At 46.7% G+C, this 22,222-nt stretch overlaps 1 protein-coding gene across 1 annotated transcript; it reads left to right on the forward strand.

The window, feature by feature from the left end:
- Positions 1-286: 286 nt before the first annotated feature.
- Spp2 (secreted phosphoprotein 2) lies at positions 287-19,611 on the forward strand. The gene is made up of 8 exons (XM_028876304.2): positions 287-489; positions 582-706; positions 4,373-4,492; positions 5,639-5,746; positions 9,137-9,191; positions 10,293-10,343; positions 12,634-12,729; positions 19,496-19,611. Exons 1-7 carry the CDS (start codon positions 423-425, stop codon positions 12,717-12,719), a joined length of 612 nt encoding a protein of 203 aa, XP_028732137.1. The 5' UTR covers positions 287-422; the 3' UTR covers positions 12,720-12,729; positions 19,496-19,611.
- Positions 19,612-22,222: the final 2,611 nt, after the last annotated feature.

Here is a 22,222-nt window from a genome sequence, read left to right on the forward strand (position 1 = left end):
CGAGAGACGAGGGTGAAGGAATTTGAGGACCAGGTAAGGAATAAATACACAACTGCTTTAAATTCACCATTTTGTTGGGTCTACAGTTCTGGCCCCTCCCCCAAAGAATGAAATGCAAAGAGAGAAAATAGTCACCATGCATGGAGACCCGAGCTTCTCTGGATGTCTCCTGCTGTGGGCTAAAGTCCCATGGAAAGGTCCAAACTTCAAAAGTGGCCTCAGCCTGGACCTTTTCCATAGGAAAAGTCAGCAGTAAATATTGACACTGGAATCAATCATCGCTGTTGAAGTTCCGGCCTGCTCCAGTCAGCCAGGGCAGCCAGGTCGCAGGTGACAAGGATAAGACAGCCGCCCTCAGAAAGAACTGTCATCCTGAAGCTGTAGAGGGGCCATCTCCCTGGCTCTGGGTCACAGTCCTCAGGATGAAGTGGGCAATGCTGCGGACGCTCATTACGTTGGTGCTGGGAATGCACTACCGGTGTGCCTTAGGTAAAGGACACCCTTAGCCACCCGCTCTAGGGGTTCGGAGCCCTCTCCGGGCTCCATCGCCTCTCACTGTGGACTCTGTTCTTGCTGTCCAGGTTTCCCGGTGTACGACTTCGATCCTTCCTCCCTGCAGGAAGCCCTCAAGGCCTCAGTGGCAAAGGTGAACTCTCAATCCCTGAGTCCTTACCTGTTTCAGGAGACCCGGAGCTCCCTGAAAAGAGTGAGTGATTGGGGACCCCTCCCCCCACCTCCTTTGACATCTCTGCTATGTCCTTGCTTACTTTCTTTAATAGATCATTTTTATTTTTCCGTTTACAAAGATCACAGCCGTTCCTTTTTCATGCTGACTGTTTCAGAGAAGAGATTTTAATTACAGTTTTTGCCCTGGGGTTCTCCAAGCTTCTTGGGACATCTGATTCTTCCTTCTGCGTTTTGCCTCTGACCTTGGCTTCTCTCTGTGCGTGTCCTGGTTTGGGGTGAAGAGTTCTGAAGGCCCCCTGGCTCCTAGGATGCTGTTGGATTAGTAGGAGCTGCTCTAGTGAGGAGCCTCTCTTCCTACTCAGCGTTGGGCTCCCAGTGTTTATAGGAAAGAAACGTTGGCTTCGGAGCCCAAGAAACACCCCACTTTGTCAGCCTTATGGCGCTGTCTCCTGATCACCCGGAGAACTGAGCAAAGTGACATTATCTTGGGCTTGCTGTGACCTGGTGCTGTGACTTGGTGTAGCAAAAATGAGGGGGGAAATGGAGCAGTATCATAGAGGAGCATCTCTCCTTCCTGCCCCCTGAGGATTTCACTGTTTTCTTATTGGCTTAATGGGGCTCAGAGGAAGGTAGGGACAGAAATGCTCTCCAAGCAATTGATGTTTATGCCAAAGATGAGGAAGAAATAGAGCAGACAGGCTCATGGAGCCAAGAGTGGAACCACGTGGCCACATGACCAGGCAGCCACTACCACCACGGAGAGGCCATACCGCCACCATAGTCTCTACGGCTCTCTTTCTTCTCCACCCTACTCTAGACCCATGGCTTCTTACACTTAGCTGTTCCTCTGCTGCTCAACAGAGTGCACACTGCACTTTCCCAGCCTGCCTTCATGTAGGACAAGTCCCTTTGGCCTCCCTTTTCAGACACTGGTTCCGTGCTTTCTTTTCCGAATGCAAAGCAAATTCATTGACCAGCTTCAGTTGCCTTTTATATCTGGTTGAGGTTGCGAAGATGTGGGCTGAGCTATAATAAGGCACCAGCCCCTGGACCTGACTGTCAAGGCTGGCACTGAACACTATTGTGGAGAGGCACTTGGAGGCAGGTATAGGCAGCCGCCAGCCAAAGGCCACACTGCTTCTGAAAGAAAGCTACACCAAATGAAGTTGCCTCTTTCTCCAACCCCGCTTTTGCTGGCATCTAGGCCGTGTTCCATTGGCGCCCGATGCAATTCTTTTAGAGTGTTGTAGAACCCACATCCTCTTGCCAAATTTGCAGATCAACAGTTTAAATTCACTTATAGTTTAGCTATTGCTCACTATAGAACAAGGCAATTCATTAAATAGGAACACAGGGACAGATCCAGGGAGAACTAAGCGGGGACACCACGGACAGGTTAGCCAGTGAAGCATGGCTAACCCAGAATATTCGGACATGTGGCCATCTTGGCCTGACTCTAGGCCCACGTACCTAAAGATGACTTATGTGATCCTAACAGATACTAATGAGATACTTGCTGTCTCCGAGTATTGCTCCCCCACCTCATGCTTTTCTGCCTGTTCCTGCTCCTCCTTCACTCTCCCCCATCATTCTCCGTGATCGTTCCTCGAGCTCTGCATTCCACAATGTCGCAGGAAGTGCACACAGGGCCACCAAAGTTTCTGCAAAATTATAGAACAGAGATGGCCTTTACACTACTCCTCAGCACTGTATTCTTCCTTTGTGAGGGAGACTTACCCAGGCCTCCTCACTAGCCAGATGACCTTTCTTCTCTGCATCCCCTTCCAACCCCATCAGGAAACTACGGCATCTGACGGAAGGGGCAGTGTGCGGCCAAGTGCGGAAGGCTGCTTCCGGCCGCTTGCAGTCCAATGGGAGGAGAGCTAATTAGTATAAAGACAGAGTTTGGAATTCAAAGAGAAGCCGCATACAAGGTCCTGGAAACGCAGCCCTCTAGCCTGGTTGCAGAAAGAATAAAAGAGTGTGTTTGAGAGAGAATCGTAAGGGTATGCCCGAGTGGATGTTGGCAGCAGAAATTACCATGGGTGGACGGAGAAGCCTGGGTTGCCTCTGTCCTCTGTAGAGACTTCCCATGGCTGACAAGACTACAGTTCGTCTGACATTCCCCCATCTCTCCAACATTGCAGTAAATGATTCTCCCCTCTTTACACTGCGCTTGTAGCATGGGTCAGACTTTGTCCCAGGATGCTGGGCTCTGCTCTTCCCTCAGACAACAAGTCCTAGCCTTAGAGTCTCTGCTTACATTTTCCCTCTTCTGGAAGGTTCTTCTGGGTCCTTTTTTTTTTTTAATAACACAACTACTTCCTCCCTTTCCCCCCATTATCACGCGCTTTCTTGCTGTCATTCTTCGGTACAAACTTCCAGAATGGTCTTGCTTATTATTTATTTATTTATTTAATTTTTGCAAACATTTGTGGGGTGCTACCCACTCTGGAATCACAGCTGGCTGACATCTTTACTGTTCTGCCTCAGGTGCCCAGTGCACAGGGAAGGGCTTGGAGCATCATAACATCCCCAGTTCTCAGACCACGCAGGTTCTTCAGGAAGTTTGAAAAGAATTAGAAAACGAGGTAGATTTAGTCATAGGTCAAAAGTGCTCAACCAGGGTATGGCCTGTGCCTCGTTTACTCATTATAGGAATCGGTGGACATGTATGATGCCTCCACTAAGAAAATGTCACTTCGAGTCCATGCAATCCATTCTTGCTGTTTTCTAGACTGAACTGGCAAACACTAGGCTCCTAGGAGAGGTTAAGAGTGGGGTTCCCCAGAGCTTTGGGGCACAAGACTTTCACTGACACATTCAATATGTAGCCTTATTTTTGTGAGGTTTTTTTTTTTTTTTTTTTTTTTTTAGCTTATTGGTACCTAGTATAATATACATTGTAGATTCATTAGCATGGAACTCACTGCCCAGGAATCTAGGATTTCCACCCAAAGAACTCTTACTGAATCCATGTGTAGAGAACTGTATTCACAGTGCACAGGCTGGAATAAGAAGGCAGACCACTTCACCTCCTCCTTCCCATTAGTTGAGGACATGCACATTGGGTAACTCAAAGCTTTGCCAGTTTGCGTGTTTCCAGGAACAATGGCAAAAATCTAAGTGACTAATTTAGGAGTTACAAATAATATTTGGTGACTAGGTCAGTTCATAAGTACGGACTCCACGGAGAAGGAATTGCCAATGTAAATCTTTAGAAGCAATGTTGGCCTTGGTGTGAAGGTATATGTTCTGTATCCTCCCTCCCTCCCTCCCTCCCTCCCTCCCTCCCTCCCTCCCTCCCTCCCTCCCTCCTTCCCTCCCTCACTCCCTCATTCCTTCCCTTCTTCCCTTCCATTAACTATTGTTTTGGGACATGATCTCTCTATACAGGCTAGGTTGGCCTCAGCTTGGAACTTGCTGCCTCAGCCTTCTGAGCGCTGAGATTTGAGGGGTGCCTGCCACACTCAGCTTGTGGTTCCACAGCTGTCAATGTTGCATGGCTTTTCTCTACAGGCTTCAATGTGAGTGCATGCCACCACATTGATGCTAAGAAAACACATAGCTTTTCCAGCGAGTAGGTGATTCTGTCAACATTTTCTCATTGGGCAGAAAGAATCATACCAGCACCATGAATCTCAAAAACATGTCTATTGCAAATCCATGCTTTGCTTTTGTGAAGGTCAATGTCCTGGATGAAGACACCTTGGTCATGAACTTGGAGTTCAGTGTTCAGGAAACTACATGCCTGAGAGACTCTGGTGATCCCTCCTCCTGTACATTCCGAAGGGGCTACTATGTGGTAAGTGACCCAGAAAGTAATGCAAGGGAGACCCTCACTACTTCCATGGCCAGGAGTGGGTCAGGGGTCACCAAAGGAGCGTGACCACTGCCTGTCTGGCACTCAGCCACACACTGAGTTACTACAGCATTCCCTGCCATGAACTGTGTGTTTTGTGCTTAAGAGAGTGAGCTCTTGAGCTTGGAATCTGCAGCCTTTGGTGATATTGGCCAATTCTTTAACCCTTACTGCCCCAGTGTCCTGTTCTCTAAAGTACAGATGAGCTCTCCCGTACATATTCTATCAGTCTCACAAGGTGGGGATGGTTTGTATCAGGTACAGTGGATGCAAAGAGGCCCACAGCAAAGAGAAGCCCCAGCACATTGGAAACTCTGCCCAATATGAGTGTGAAACTGTGAACCTCACTTTGGTATACTGTCCATGACTGAGTGTTGCCTGCAGAGTGTCTCCCCTTCTCCTTCAGGTCACGTGGCCTATTTGTTTCTGCATTCCTTGTGACCAGAATAGTCAGCTGTTGTGGGGTGGGACCCTCGCTGATCAGAAGGAAACCACTGGTTCAGATCCAAAATGTTTCCAGCCAAATGAGTGACTTCCCGAGGTCTCATTAGAAAGGGAATAATTTGGTTATGTATCTCATAAACTTCAATGGGATTCTGTCTTACAGAGAACTGTCACAGGCATGCACTTCTAATTAAATCTTAGGGCCAAGTGACTTATCCATATCTATATATATGACATATACACACATGCACTCAGATATATATATGTGTGTGTGTATGTATATATGTGTGTGTACATACATACCTATGTATGTGTGTATGTATGTATATGTCATATAGTCAAATGTGTGGCATCTCTCCCACTTGTTTCTGTTAAAGCAAGACTGGATTTCAGACAGCCCTTTGTACTCATGAGGGAAGGTGGACTTTTCTCAGAGACTGGTATTAAACTCATGGAGATATTTAAACATTCTTTTTATTGCTGCTTAGTTCTGCGGAGTGTTCGCTTTGGAAAACTGAACCACCTCTGTGAATTTCCCCTTTCTGCCTCATTTTGCAAACCCTGCATTATTTCCCAGTTTGTTGTCCAGGGGCCAACCCCTCCCACAGGGTGCTGAAGAAGCAACTCATGACTCTATCTTTGCAGCCGACAGCTGCTTGCAGGAGCACCGTGCAGATGTCCAAGGGACAGGTGCAGGATGTGTGGGCTCACTGCCGCTGGGCCTCCGCATCTGATTCCAACAGCAGCGAGGAGGTATGATGGGGGCCTGTCTCCTTCCAGCTGGGTCTGGGGATGGTCTGTGAAAGCTGAGCAGTTTGATAGGATGGCTGGATCATCATTGGGACGCCAGAAGACAGAGTTCTGCTCACACAGCTGGATTCTCCCTTGAACAACTACTGCCTCATTTCCATAATCCTTACTTCTCTCCACCTCACTCCCCCAACACAAAATACAGCAGCACAGCTCTTACCTCAAAGGGAATAAGAAGAAGTTCGTTTGGGAGCTAAATGGAAGTGATCATGGCCCGGGAGCACAGATTCAGTGGTCCCCAAATGCTCTGTCCCAGCGTGGTAGTTTGCTTTTTTATTTCATGTTTTTATAGGCACAGAACAATTAGAGTACAAAATCAAGGAATTCTCAACAACGTTTGTGTAGATGCGTTACAACAAAGAGGGGAAACTGTTAGGGACCTCCGAGGCATCTGATGTCACTTTTAGCTTCGGGGTTGCTGGGAGCTAGGGATCGGTACATTCCCCAAAGGATTTGACTTGATGATCACAAGGATGTTAGGCCTTACATAGAGGTGGGCAATAAAAGGCTGTTGGGGGCTAAGATAGCCCAAGGGAATTTGATCTAAACCAGAAACTTTCTAGCTGTCCACAATCACCAAAACATAACTAGTCAGCATATTAGTTAGGGTTCTCCAGAGGAACAGGGCTGGTAGAATCTCTCTCTCTCTCTCTCTCTCTCTCTCTCTCTCTCTCTCTCTCTCTCTCTCTCTCTCTCCTCTCCCTTCCTCTTCCTCCTTCTCCTTTTTCTTTTAACCCTCTCATTCTCCCTCTTTCTTACTTTCCCTCCCCGAGATTCAGGACTTGGTTTCAGAGCATTACTTACCAGATTTCAAAGTTTGACACCCAAGTCTGTAGCTCAGTGATGAGCACAGGGGCGTTTTTGTTGAACCAGTGTTCAAAACTGTTAGATCTGCAGCTCTAGGTCAGGATTCTTAGCCTTCTTTCAACCTCCACGATCTTCAACTTCTTCACCTATTAAATGCTGAGCAATAAAGACACCAGCTGTCACCAGAGTTTTTAGGACAAAGGCCTGGGCTGCAGTCCCAGCAGGTGTGGTGGGGCAACCATTCCAATAAACCAGTGAAAGAAACAGTGAAAAGCAGAGAGAGATTTATTTAATGGGGCCACACTGGAAGAGCAATAGACAAAAGGGTCCAGTGACCCCCACGTCCATCTTTGAAGTCTAAACATGAGTCTAGAGTCTAGGTTTAAAGAAAAAAAAATGGAGCAGAAGGTGAGAGACATAAGCATGACTAAGCAATTCTTAGCAAGATGTGGTGCCCTCATCACTGACTCATCATTATTTCAGCCCCAATCTGTCCTGCAATCCAATCGAGTAAATTGATAAACTATGAGTCACTTTCTTTGCCGAAAGGAACCAGCCTAGTTCCTAAATGCGATGACTTCTATTCCTGGGTGCAGCCTTGCCTTCAGGATAATTGCTCTGCAGGGTAGGGTGAGGGGCATCCTTCAAAGTTTTGATCCTCCTGGAATGGAAAATGACCTCAGGTTTAGGATATTGACTTGCCTCTGAGCCTTCAACCTTGAAAGGGAATGAGATAGGTTAGATAAACACTTCCAGAGTGATTGACAAGCTAATCTGTAGTGTAGAGACACCTTAGAGCCTGTCTTCGTCCTCCCTGTGAGCCCAAATGAGGCGTCAAAGGATGTGAAACACCAGCTCCAGAGTCTGATGGACCATAGATGTTGAGTCAGTGGCAGAAGCAGCCTTTTTGTCCCTAATTTCCGTGGACAGTGTATCAGTGACAAGATCAACTTAAGGGAGGGTTCCTTTGGGCTCACAGTTTGAGGGGACAGCCCATCATGGCAGGCAAAGCATGGTAGCCTTAGCTGTAGTGGCAGGGCTGTGAGGTGCTGGTCACACTGTGTCTGAAGTCAGGAAGTAGAGAGGTGTGGGGGTGCTGGTCCTCAGCTGGCTTTCTTCTTTCCCCCATTTTATTCATCCTAGGACCCCAGGCCATGGCATGGCACCACTTGCGTTTAGTGTGGGACTTCTCACTTAAACCTATTCATAGACTCTGCAAGAGGTGTGTCTCCTAGGTAATTCCAAATCCCATCAAGTTAACAGCCAACATTAGCCACGACAAAGTGGTTTGCATTCTTACTATGAAATCAATGATGCACACTTATGACTTGACCTCCCATTACATGCTTGACAACTTTCCCTACTAGACTGCACCTCCTGAGGCTGGGGGATGCTAGTTTTCGTCTGCCTCATTTGAACTTGATGCCAGATAGGTGCTCAGTAAAGACTTGTTGAAGGAATACAAGAATGCTGGGGAAGAAGTGGTCAGGAGTGCGCACGAGGAAGAACCTTCCAGACTCCAGTGGTGTGATTGACACCACAGTTACATCATTTGCTCCTTTGTAGTGGGGTAATATCCTTGACTGGTGTTGAAATCTTCTCTACTACTGTGCAGCTGCATAATAGCTTTCTCTACATCTTCTATTTTTATTCAGTTTGCCGAGAAAGAGCTTTATTAGGAACATTATATTAAAAAGTGCACAAAACTCTAACTTCAAGAATTATAGCTGGGCAGTGGTGGCGCACGCCTTAATCCCAGCACTCAGGAGGCAGAGGCAGGCGGATCTCTGTGAGTTCGAGGTCAGCCTGGACTACAGAGTGAGATCCGGGGCAGGCACCAAAGCTACACAGAGAAACCCTGTCTCGGAAAAAAAATTGTATATGAGCATTAATGTCCTCTGTGGAGTCCACATACCCACCCCTTGGCTGTTTCATAATGAAGTGTGTGGACTGTGGAGTTTTCTACAAACTACTATTGATCTCAAAAGTGTAAATTGGAATTCTCACGGAGACATTTCCTCTAAAGCTCTACATTTTGACCTGAAGTTGGTCTAATTATCAAGTTCCACTTCTGCTCTGTAGCGTTTTGGAAGCACAGTGAAAGCTTTGGCTTTGACTGAAATTTCATGTAACTTGCTCTTCTCCATGGGATTTCCTGTCCTCTCCCTCCCTCCCTCTTGCCTTCCTTCCTGGCTTCTGTCATTTCTTTTTTGTGGGAAGGGCAAGGTCTCACTTTACAGCCCAGGCTTGTCTTGAACTCACGATCTCCTTGTCTCTGCCATTTGACTGCCTGGATTCAGGCATGCATCATCCCACCTGTTTTTCCTGAGTTATCTTCCTCTGAAATTGTTTTAATTAATTAACTAACCACTGAGCCATCTTTCCAGCATTTTACTGTGCTCTCTTTAATATACACATTAGATACCATAGAGACCTACCCTTATTTCACAGAATGCATTATATATCCGTGTCCTCTATGTAGCATTTACAGTTTTCTCTTTCATCCTGATATCTAAACTTCTTTAGATGATGTTTGGGGACATGGCAAGATCCTATAGACGGAGAAATGATTATCTGCTTGGTAAGTTGAGAACTATGACCTTTAAATATTATTTGTTTTTTTCCTTCATACAACTTCAAATCACAGTTCTCTGGGAAGCATTTCAATCTAGATTTTTTACAGATAACCTTTGAACAATTAAAGTCATTACAAAAAAGCAAACACTTGGTTTTACTTCTGTTCTTTCTTATCTCACTGGGTAATAATGTAACCATTTGCTTAAGTATTTCTACAGACTTCTCCATGTAGGATTGCATTCAGTGGTCCCAACTGAGGGTTGGTAGGGTGAATGTCAATTTCTCCTTGTTCTAGTCCTATTTCTGTTGCTGGGATAAAATACCACAACCTAAAGCAGCTTGGGGGGAGGAAAGGGTTTATTTGGCTTACGCATCTCAATCATGATCCATCATGAAGGGAACTCGAGGCAGGAACCTGGAGACAGGAACTGAAACAGAGGCCATGGAGGAGTGCTGCTTACTGGCTTGCTCTCTATAGCTTGCTCAGTCTGGTTTCTAATACAACCCAGGACCATCTGCCCAGGGGTAGCACTGCCCACAGTGGGCTGGCCCCTCCCACATCAGTCATCAATTGGAAAATGCACCCCCATAGACTTACATACAGGCTAATCTGGTAGGGGCGTTTTCCCAGTAGAGGTTTTCTCAGATGACTTAGTTTATGCCAAACTGACAAAAAACTAACCAGCATATGCATTAAGAGGGCCTCACACTTGGACATGCTTATTCTTCCTTCATGCAACATCCATGCCATAGGGTCTAGCATGTGGTTATGTGCCTAATCAGGGTAGACTCAGCCGTCACCAGTCATGTGACTGGCATTCATGTCACTGTCTCTCAAGGTGTTTTGGTTGGATCATAGAAGGCTCTTCATTTTCCCTCCCTGCGCAATGTTTAGTTGTAAATGGCATCAGGTTCACGCTCTGCTCTTTAGAAGCCATTTTTTATGTTTCTGATGAGTTTTCCTATTGGCGTTAATGTCAATAAAATTCTCTCCTGTCATACACAGGAAATCTAAGGAGCACATTTGCAGGTTCAGCTCCAGGATTCCAGCACTCTCTGGAAGTGGGTGGGGAAGTCTGGCCTGATCGTTGTTAATGTGTTACAGGTTTTCTTTCTGATGAGTCCAGAAGCGAACGATTCCAGGACCAGTCACTCGGTAAGTGGTCTGTTTCCTCCTCCTGGGAGCTGCTGCTAGAGCCTTTGCTCATCAGCAGGGCCCACACTGAAGCCGTCGCACAGAGGACATCACTTCAACAAACCAGAACATTAATGTATAAACTTGCTTTGTAAACCGTGAGAAGGGAACACTCAGGCACTGGCTGACACAGAAGCCTCCAGGAATCAAGTATTAAGTCAACTTGGAAAGTCACCACTGGCCTTTCTTCTTGTCCTACCTGAAGCGTTTTCTGGGCCACCTTCTCTCTGGCTATCTCCCTCCTTTACCAGACTCGACCAGACTTCTCAGTAAACGAAGAAACTGGAACTTTAGTCCATCCTTGTATGGTCAGTTTCCTTATTCCAGTCTTCTGGGCGGCTCTGTCAGCCCCGTGGTCACCACTTATACCCAGAAGAGCTCAGTACTGAAAACACGTGGTGTCAATTGACAGACACAGAGTACATACCCCACACTTGCTGCTTACCAGGGCTTCCCCCTCTGACTCTCACACCCAGGCTGTGGCTGCACTATGTTCTCACCCTCCTTGGAGGCTTTTGTAAGGTACTTCTCTCTATTTCTACAGATGTTTTTCCATTCAGTGGTCCCAACATCTCTGCAGCAGGAGGGGCAAAGGTTCCCCTTAAGAGGGCCTCATGCTTGTACGCACTTATTACCCCTGCATACGCTATCTGAGTTATAGGGTCCAGTGTGTGGCTGTGTTCCCCTTGAAGGGTCAGGACCCAACCTCATCTATGCAGTCAGGGTGGATTCTGTTGTCCTCAGTCACGTGACGAGCACAGAGGCCAGGACTTTGAACCAGGCCTGTGCATTCTCCACACTTGTTTTTAGCATTGTGAAATCCACCCTGTGTCCAGAGTCCTGTTATAATAAGTGACACCAATATCCACACATTAGAGAGCTCCATGTCTCATCTTCACGCTCCAATTGATCGTGAGTGCTAGAAATTAAACCTGAAACTTCAGTTTTTAAATCCCCCCAAAGTTTATCTCTTTGGGAGAACATGCACACACACACACACACACACACACACACACACACACACGCACACACACACACACACACACACACACACACACACACAGAGAAAGAGAGAGAGAGAGAGAGAGAGAGAGAGTTGACATAGCCATGATCACAGTTCAAGCGTCCTTTTCGACATTTCTTACAGAACTGCCTTCAGAATCCACAGCCTAGTCCTTGAACGTCTGCTACAGTAGAAACTGTTAGCTCTTGGGATTTGATTCTGGAAATGGTCAAAAACAGGAAATAAATCTGATGAGTCAGACTTTTAATCTACATGGGAGATTTACTACCAATTGCTACACACCAGCATATCCCCAAATTCAGCATCTCTAACAGCAAGCCATCCTCGTCTTGTAGTTTCTGGGGTGAAGAACATAGGAACAGCTTAGCTGGGTATCTCTGCATCAGAGACTATATGAAGAGGTAGATAGGCTATTGATGAGCCCTTTCAACTGATGTTGACTGGGGCCAAAGGATTGGTATTCAAGCTCCTGACTTGGTTGTTGGAAGGTCTCAGGCCCCCATGGGCTTTGAACTGAAAATTAGTTTCTTACTACATAGACATAGGTATCTTGACAGGGATGTGTGAGTGTCCATAAAACGTGTCAGATTTCCCCAGTGATGAGAAAGAGGAAGAGAGAGCTAGAGAGCAAAAGACAAAGAACACTGGAGGAACAAAAAGAGACAGAGACACAATCAGAAGGAAACACACACACACACACACACACACACACATACACACACACATACACACACACACACACACACACACACACACACACACAAAGGGGGGTGGTGTAGAGAGAGAACAAGGGATGAAAAATATAGTACAGATGTAAATTCATGTGACCAGTCCTCTTGTGTGTGTCAGAAGGCATCTCCAAGCCAACACTTCAGCACATTTGGGCCTTGGAGCATCGTTAATGCAGATGTACAGCTGTCTCTGAGATGCCTTTGAACATAATGATTTAATTTCATTCCACAAATGTGTCTGACAAGCTTGGGGTGACTTCCACGGAGGACTGAAAGAGAAATGTGACAGTTCCTGCCCTTGAGGGCTTGCAGTTGAGGCTGAGGGTGTCACGTGGGCTCTGGGTGCCGCTGTGACATGAGAGGGCCTGAGGCTTGTTGAGGAAGACAAGAGATGGTGCCTTGGGTGTTCTGTGGGCAGTGAGGGCTCTGCTTGTGCTTGACTTGTTCTCAATAATTCATGCCTGACAAACTCTCTGCTTCTCCCTTCCATCTTTAGAGATGGTGAGAAGAGGACATCCTCTTGCATATAGAAGATTCCAGAACCTCCATCACAGAGCAAGAATAAATTCTGGCTTCGAGTGACATCCTGGAGGTAAGAGAGAGCACTTACATTATGATCATTTAGAAGCACAGGGAGCCTGGAGTAAATGCCGTGGCTTCGGAGGGCTCTGGCTCTCCTTCCCATGCTCCTTAGTGCCCATTCTGGCTTTCCATTGCCTCCTGCCTCCTCCAACCACTGTGTTTCCATCTCATGGACCCCCGTCTTCCCCCAGTGGCATCTGCTGCTACTGACATGGTCAAGTTTCTCCACTTTACAAACCACAAAGAGAATAGCCCCTGCTTTACCCAGCCTCTACCCCAACCCTCCTTCCCCCATTCTTTCTTCCCAGGAGGCTCCATAACGTTTTTCATGGAATCCTCTTTTTGTCATTTCAACACTGCTGGCCACGAGTACTCTCTCAGCCCGGGTCTTTCTCTCTTCTATAGACTACACTGCCATCTCTTCCTCTTACTTGTCCATCACTGTCACTGATGGGTAGGCTATCTTCAAATGAGTCACACTGTCCCAAGATCGGGGTCCTTATGTCAGCTGCCGTGGGAGGCACTGGCCATGGGTCTCCTGTGAGATCCAGAAGTGCTGCCACTCTCCTTTCTTTTGATGCCATTGATACCCACCTGACTTTCCCAGCTTAAAGATCTGGGGAGCATCACTGGACATTCTCCTCTGGCCTTCCTCATCTCCCCGTATCTGTGGGATGCCAGGTTGGTTGTTGCAGAGGCACATTTATCTGACCGCAGCCTGCCCTTTCCTTCCCCACCACTGATGACTGACTGCATCCCGGCCCCAGGGCCCCATCCCACACTGCCTGCCTTGCCTGCTGTCCTTGAGTTTGTCCTGAAAGATGAGGAGACCTTGACCTTCCTCTGCTGCCCTCTGATGCTGACTTCACTTGCAGGGTAAAGCAGAGGTGTGCAAAATCAGACAGTGAGAAAAACAGAACAATGGCTTTTACACTTTCCCTGGTGCCTTGGGGAGCTGTGGGCCAAGCCCGGTCTACTAAACTGTCACCCAGCATGGTGGAGTCTCGCCGCTATACACATTCTCAATCACCAGGCACGAGAGCAAGCAGATAAGTATTCTGAAAACTCACAAGCATCAAAGGGACCCCATGAAGGATGCAGTTAAAAGGAAGCTTACAATCCAATTGCAGAGGCTGGGCAGATGGCTCTGTGGTTAAGAGTGCTTGTTGCTCTTGCAGAAGACCTGGGTTTGATTTCCAGAACCCACACGGTGGTTCACAACCATGTGCAACTCCAGTTCCAGGGGATCCAGCCCCCTCTTCTGACCTCTGTGGACACCAGGCACACATGGGGCACACATACATGCATGTAGGCATTCATATACATAAAATAAGTAAATCTTAAAAAATTAAATAAAAAGTTGGAATTACAGGTGTGGATTCAAGGGCAGCCATGTTTACAGGAAGACACACAAATTACTAACAAAATCACCAACAAAGCCTTAGCATTCATGTACTTTACATTTTTAAAGAAAACATTTATTCATTTTATGTGGATGAGTGCTTGCCTGCATATACGTGTATGCACCATGTATGTGCCTGGTGCCCTCAAGTACTGGGAACTGAACCTAGGTTTCCTGCAAGAGCAGCTCTTAACTGCTGGCCATCTCAGCAGCCCTTTGCTCATTTTATAGTGTGTCCAATACTGCATGCTTTCAGACATGATCTGAACGCCCCAAAGGCTCACAGCAGCCTTCCTACTTCAGCTCTGCACACACGGCTAGCTCCCTGAGCTCCCATGATGCCCATGTTTAGTTCCCAGCACTGGAATGGTAGTTCACAACCATCTGTAACTCCAGTTCCAGGGGATCCAATGCCCTCTTCTGGTCTCTGAGGGCACCAGGCACACACATGGTGCCCATACATACAGGCAGGCATATACTCTCAGGCAGACACTCTCATTGCTGAGTTCAGGGAGCTCCCTGAGCATTCATTGCAGGATCCTGTAATTAGTCTACGACACTGGGCACATCCATGCCCAGTCAGTGTCTTTTGAGCAGGTGCTGGGATCTTTCACATTGGGTTCTTGAGAGGCTTCTGCCTGAAAGGCAGCTAAGCATGGCATAATTAATTTTAACGACTTACAATTTGAAAGAAGTCAACTGACATTTTACTAAAATAGAGAGAAAATTCACTATAGATGAAAGATGCAAGCGGCAGATTTTCTTTTTAATCTAAAAATAAAAACCAGCTTCTTACTGAGATCAAGAAACTATTCATTATGAAGAAAGAGACTCATCGTATTCTTCACATACATGCAAAAACTGCCCCAGTAAGAGCATCTGGAGCGAGGGCAGGGTGTGGGGAAAGAATTTTCAGTGGGTCGGCTGTGCTTTGTGTATTGATGATATGACTACCTCGAGTGTGCATGCATGCATGTGTCACAATAGAGTTGCATCATCTAACATCTGCCGAGAAATGAATCACCCCAAACACGTGTCTTTAAATGCAACACAGACTGAAGGCCAAATGCAGCAGCTTTGGCTTGTACATTGATTTTTGCTAGTGTCCCAGTTACGTCTCTGCCCTCATGTGACCTTTAGCAGGGCAAGTTTTGAAACAGTCCACCATGTTGCAGAGAGTCACAAAATGAAGCTAGTCATGGTCACACAGTGGGTCTAGTGAGGAGGCAGCCCCGGTGTGCTCTGGGCTCAGCTGGTCTCTTTCTAAACCTGCACTGTAGCCTCTAACAGGCATCCATCCCTGAAAGCAGGGCTCAGCACCTCCAAGGCTGCGTGTCAGCTTGATTTATTTTTCTTCCCTTTAGACGGTGAACTCTTTGCAGGTGCCTTATCTAGCTATCCTTATTATTTTAGGTCAACGATTAGTGGAGATATCCCTAGTGTCTATATAAAATTATTTATGAAAATATCCTTTATTAATTTCATTAAATAGCCAGGATAGAATGAGTGGGAGATTGACCATTAGTGAGACTACTATTTTTAAATTGTGAATCACATTTTTCCACTTTATCACGAGCCTGCCCCAGTCCCTGGATTAAAATAGAAGCTGAGGAAATGTGTCTATAATTTAATAAATACTGTTCTAGGCTTCTTTAAGGTTGCCGCAAAGGATTTAATGCATGAGTAGAGAGTGAAACGTACTATTTAATAAAGTAGCCATGGTATTGTTTGTTAGTGGGACTCCAAAATAGGAAGTTTGGAAAAACCAGGGCCCAATCTCATGTTGAGAAGGCTCTGCTTGAGAGTTCTGCACTTTCCTAATCTTTGTAGCGTGACAGTTCTGTCTTGTCAACTGTGAGTGGCCAGAAGAATCTGAGCCGGGGCATTTACTTTATTCTGCCCTGTTGCTGTCCATAGGGTTCTTAACTTGTCCCCAAGAGCAGTGGCAGAGGCAGGTCTGATGGTTTTGCTCTATAAGCCAACAGTGAAAAGACCAGTCCCATGGTTTTCCCACTCATTTCTTCAGGCACTGTTGGTCAAATGTCCTCTCTGCGCCTAGCCACCACACCCAGGAAGACTATCTAGTGGTTTAGTCCCTTCACACACATTACCTTATGTCAATTTTATAGCAATCATCTGTTTCTTAGAGAAGTGGGGAGGTGCTCAGACAGGTCCTGTTTGCACAGATGCTCTTGGGATTGTTGTTTACCTTCGCATCTCTGCTTCCTACACCTGTTTTTTTTCCTTGTGATACATCTCTACGTGAAACTTCAATGTTTGAGATCCATCTATGATGTGCTGAGCGGCTCTACTATATGTGTTCTTGATAACTAGCCATAACTTTGCAACTGTGAGCAGCATACCTGCCACCACCAACCACGTGGGGGCACTGTTCCCTAACACCTGAGGCACCTTGGCCTCTTGGGGAGGGATTTCATTGTTTATGTTTCAGGCTCATCAGTGAGAATTTCTTATCATCTCCAGAACATACTCACCTACCAAAGGGATCTAGAACCCACAAGAAAAGAGGCGGGGAACCCCACTAGGGCCCAAGAGGCAAGAGCCTGATCACTCTCCACTTTTCCCTGGCTTTCATTCCTGCACCCTCCAGCTCTTAACAATTGTTTTACCAGGTCCAGTGAGCTCCCGAGATCTGCATTAGTTATGGTCTACACACGTGAGAACATGGACTTACTAAACCACTGCATCTATGAGAAACATAAGGGGAGGCAGCGAGTAGACGAAGGGCTGAGGTTCAGACCCTAGGGAACGTGATCATTTGAGGAGCAGGAAGAAGAGTGCTTTATGAAGAACGGGAAGTTCTGGCCAGAGAGGGGAGCCCGGGAAAGTGGGAAGTCTCAGCAGCAACTCCAAGCTGTGTTCTTGACAGTTCCTTAATAGAGTAGTATGCAACATGGTTTCATGTGTGTTTCTGATTAGATGCCTTATTGAATGTATTTTGTTGATTCTTCTTTAAAAAAAAAAAACAAAAAAAAACCAAAAAAAATTAAATGCATGCCCAATGTGTTGTAACTCAGGCTAGAGAAGAGCACATCCAAGCTGAGCCTGGTGGTGCAGGGCAAAAATCCCAGCTACACAAGAGGCCGAGGCAGGAGGATCACAAGTTCAAGACCTTCTTACAGAGAGAGTTCAAAGCCAGCCTAAGCAACTTAGTGGGACCTTTTCTCAGAATGAAAAACAACTATCAGAAAGGCAATGGCTGCAGCCCAGTGGCAGGGTACTTGTATAGCATCTGAGAGACCAGGATGCTATCACCAACACATAAAACATGACACACCCAGACACACACACACACACACACACACACACACACACACACACAGACACACACACACACACACACAGACACACACACACACACAGACACACAGACACACACACACAGACACACACACACACACAAAGAACCATATAACATGTAGGTTTGCCCATAAAGTCTGCCCCAGCCTTCTTGGACTTAGGAATACTACACAACACTACACTGGCAAGACATTTTAAACAGTAACCCATCAACACAAAGCTAAAACATGGGAAAAATCCACAATAGCAAATAAACTTTACAAAGGACGCTTGTTTCGAACATGAGAATTGAAACAAAAGATAGGATGTTTCCTCACTGGACCTCAGTGGGGAACACACGGACAGGATGTCTCAAGGTTTGGGTCACTCTAAGCTTGTCCACAACCGAATAAGAGGCCATGAGAATTGACTTAGGGGTACAAGCAAATATGAGTGAGTGGGTGAACCCACAAACAAAAGCTGAGACTACAGACTGACTATCCCATGGTATATGCACTCTGTAGCTGGTGTATCCTCGGCTCCTCTTGAGCATCTCTTCCTCTATGTCTCATCCTATCCTCTTGAAATGCAGTCCATATTGTCATCCATAGACTTCATCTACTCTCTCCTCACCCTGCCATCTCCCTCCTCCCTCCAGGCATCCACCTCTTTCCTCACTCAACCCCATGGCTGGTTTGGATAGTGATGACCACTCCTGTCCTGAGACCCCCTTGCTGCTGAGACTTTCTCCTTTCTCTGACTCCCCTCTCTGGCCAGAACTCCCTGTTCTTCATAGAGCACTCTTCTTCCTGCTCCTCAAACGATCACGTTCCCTCAGCCCTTCATCTACTCGCTGCCCCCATCCTGGTGGCCCCAGGCATCCTCAGTGCTTGGATGTGCTTGTCTGGGATTGACCCATCCTTCTAGGTTGAACAATGGGCTCAGTGAGCAACAACATGCCACCCATTCTGTTGATTATTCCACTGCAAATTTAAACCAAAGTTCTTCCTTAGAGACCCACTCTTCTCCCCTCATCACTGTGGCTAGCACGCCAGAGACATGAAGTTCAGGCTTCTTCCCTTCCTCACCCAAGGTGTGGTGGTTTCGGCCAGCCCTTCCTCTGCAATGCTCCATGGCTCTGCCTCTTTCCTTGTTCTTTGCTCCTCTTTCTTTGCAGCCGAATGTGTACCAAATCTTCCTGACAGTTTCTTCCTGCCCTTGAAGGCTCAGTCACCAACGCTTCTTAACGCAAGTTTGGAAGGGCCCTCCTAACCTCAGGGTGTGTCTGAGCTCCCCAGTACTATGGGACATGGACAATGACCCCAGTAGTGTGGTCCCTGTCTGCGCCCCTTGTTGGTGTCCTGGTTCCCTCTGCTTCCTGCCTCACACAGAAGGCTCACACAGTAGGCAGTTCTTACTAGACCCTGGGCTTCAGCTCCATTCCCAGCTCCTGTCCAGGTTACCCCAGGGCATTTCACTACTGCCCTCTCCAGGAGCTGATTGCCTTGGGTGTCAGTAGTCAGACATCTGAAACCTCCGAGACATCCATCTCCTCCACTACTTTATGACTTTAAATGCTTTGGGATGTCAATACTGTGTCTTTTTTTTAATCTTTACAGTCCTCAATCCATGTTTCATGCATTGTTGCTTACTGAACAGATTAACTGATGGATGAATGAGTGGGTGGATTTGTGAAAATTTCGTCTCCAGCCCCATCTCCTCAGATTACCACCACATCTGGTCAGCCACTGCTTTGCTGGACTTCTCCATCCCCTATTCACAGGCCAGCACCTGGCTAGAGCCTCTGCAAGGAGTCTCTCTGGTCCTTCCTGTTTTGAGAAATGAGCTCCCTTTGTGAGGCTGTCTTTGTCCCCTGACCAGGCTCCCTCATCTTCCTGTGGTGTCTCTCACCCTGCCTTTGGTCTTAAGCGGGCTGCTTTGTGTAGCTGTTCAGGTCTCCTGTGGCATTTGGATCACTTTTTGAGCAATTCCCAGGAATCCCAGGCCAGGCCTTCAATGCAGGGATGCTGACGCACACCAAGGTGGTCTAACCTGCCTTTCCTCTCTTGAATAGAATCCGTGACAGGAAGAGAAGCAGAAGCAGCCATGAAGAAAGGCGTGTGGCAAATTGTGTAATTTTCTCTTTGATGAGCTCCACTCTGCAATAAATGTCTTTCTCTTCCCAAAAGACTCTCTCATTGTCTGGTTTGGAAAAGAGCATCATTAACTATCCAATTTCAGATGAGAAACTAATGTCACAAGGAGGGTGTTAGGGATGGAGACTCACAAAGTAGCTGTGTTTCATGTGTTTTTAGCCAATGCACGATGGTTGTAAACGCCTTGATATTCAAAGCAAGGGGGCTCAAGCAGCTTGTTCTCTTTCCTTTTAAGTCAGCGTGGTGACTTTTAGGGCAGGAAAACTATCCCATGTGATACTGCCAAGGTGGCACATGACACCATCCACTCTTTAAGTCCCAGAGAACAGAGGAGGCCACAAACACCCATGCAGCGGGGTGTAGTCGACAATAACACAGCAACCTGGGGCACCAGGCGGCCCAAACGCTGGCGGTGCCACCAGCGGCTGGCAACAGAGAACACCCTTTGGTGTGAGAACAGGTTACTCGGTGTCCTGTGTGTCTGCAGACTTAAAACTGCTCGGAGAATAAAGCTTAGTGGGCTGTGGATGCTCAGTGGGTAAGACTGCCCGATGCCTAAGCATAGGAACCTGAATTTGAATCCCCAGATCCCATCTATTAAAAACAAAACAAGGCTGGGTATGGCCACACATGCCTGTAATCTGTGCTGATGGACAGGCACACCCTCCACACTCATTGGTCAGCCACACTTGCTGAAATGGGGAGCTCTGGGTTCAATGAGAGATGTTGTCTCAAGGAAGGCAGAGGGTGAGGGAGCTGGACACCTGGCATCCTCCTCTGGCTTCGGCACACGTGTTTTTAACGAATAAGAAACTCGTCCAGTGGCTAAGGAGTAAGAAGTATTGTAGCCAACAACTGTCCCTCCAGGAAACTGTGCCCCCCCAACACTACTGCTTTTCCTTTGGATTTCTTATCTGATAAATCAGCTGCAGAATGAATTATCTTTTACAGCAGATATTCCCAAGACACTCCCCACTGCAAGGAATAGGGCTATATGCTCAAAGCCATGTGTTTTGATATCATTCACAGTTTAGTGTGTATGTGTTTTATATATATAACTATATATATGTATGTATATAATATATTTGTAATCATGAGATGACATCCATTCCACCATTAAGAGTTTAGCATGCAGGGCACAGTAGTGCTTGCCCATGATGCTTAAGAAGCTGAAACAAGAGAATCATAAAGTTGGAACCAGCTTAGGCCTCATGGTGAGACCTTGTCTCAAACAAAGATGGAGCTGCTTGTGCCAGCCTTCCAAAAGCAACCAAAAGTCCAGACATCATAAAGGAACGGTTCTTGTGCTCAGCTGCCTGGCACAAATAGAACGCACTCTAACCTCAGCCCCCTCGTACTCTGTTCACGGCATATGTTTCAGACACAGACATGTGTGCTTCAAGACTGAAGAATTAGAACTAGGAGTTGGGGCATGGAACTGGCCTGGCAGGGATGAAGGTATTCCCTCCCTTTGACTAACAAACTGGGAGTCAAGGCATTCCGGGGAAGTGGAGTTTCTTCTAGGAATCAATCTCACGCGGGAAAAGGGGGAAGGCTGGAGCCTGGGACCAACCGAGAAGTTAGTTTCTGGAAAGAGATTCCACACCTTCACATTTTTGTAACCCCTCCATCAGCTGGTCAGGATTTTGAGGTGCTTTGCTGTTTGTTTAGGTTCTGTGGTCTTCCCAGTGGGAATACTGGACTTACTCCTTTTTTTAAAGTTAAAACTTCTTTTTAAAATTTTCTGCATTCACATTGTATTCACATCTTTTTCTCCTTCCTCTCTCCTCTCTTGAACTCTTCCCAAGTCCTCCCTACTCTCTCTCAAGGTCATGACCTCTTCCTCTTTAATTATTATTGTTATAGAAACCATTTAGTGTTGCTCCTATATGCATGTGCTTAGGGCTGACCTATCAGGGGGATCACCCCAAGAGAAGACTAATTCTCTGTCTCTCAGTCTGTCTCTGTCTGTCTGTCTGTCTCTTTTTGCAGCCATTAATTGCCTATATTTCTTCCTCTGAGGCCATGCCCTGTTAGATTTCTGCTCTCCACACTGACACATCAGTCAATGCTCTCTCACTGTGCGGATCTTGTTTAGGTGACCATATTGTTAAGAAGATCTGGCTGCAGCGTCTCCATCACATACAGGAGACACTATCTCACAGCATAGGACATCTTGCTCCTCTGGCTCTCACGATGGCCACACCCCTCTTCAGCCATGTTCCCGAGCCTTCGGTGTAGGGGTCGGGTGGTCGATGCATCAACAGGGGCTGGGCACGCCACAGTTTGTTGTTCTTGGCATTTTGCTCATTTATGGCTCTCTGTGATAGTCTCCATCTGCTACAAATGAAGCTTCTTTGATGAAGGGAGGGAGCTACATACCTGTGTGCATGGGGATAAGATTTTAGAATGGAGGTGGAGATTATAAATGTGTTCCTGCTTCACTTAGAATGCAAACCCCAACGTTCAGAAATCACAAACTCTCTTCTGCCTGTATGGTTGAACCCAATCACTCCCTCTGCCTCAGTAAACTGCTGCACTCCGGACCCACCAAACACGGGTTCTGTAAACACCTGTGTGGGGCATCGGGGATTTCCTTTATGGTCAAAGTAAGGTAAAAGCTATTTGGTTATTAATTTCCATAT

The sequence above is a fragment of the Peromyscus leucopus genome, chromosome 13, assembly GCF_004664715.2.
Source record: "Peromyscus leucopus breed LL Stock chromosome 13, UCI_PerLeu_2.1, whole genome shotgun sequence".
NCBI classification, from domain to species: Eukaryota; Metazoa; Chordata; class Mammalia; order Rodentia; family Cricetidae; genus Peromyscus; species Peromyscus leucopus.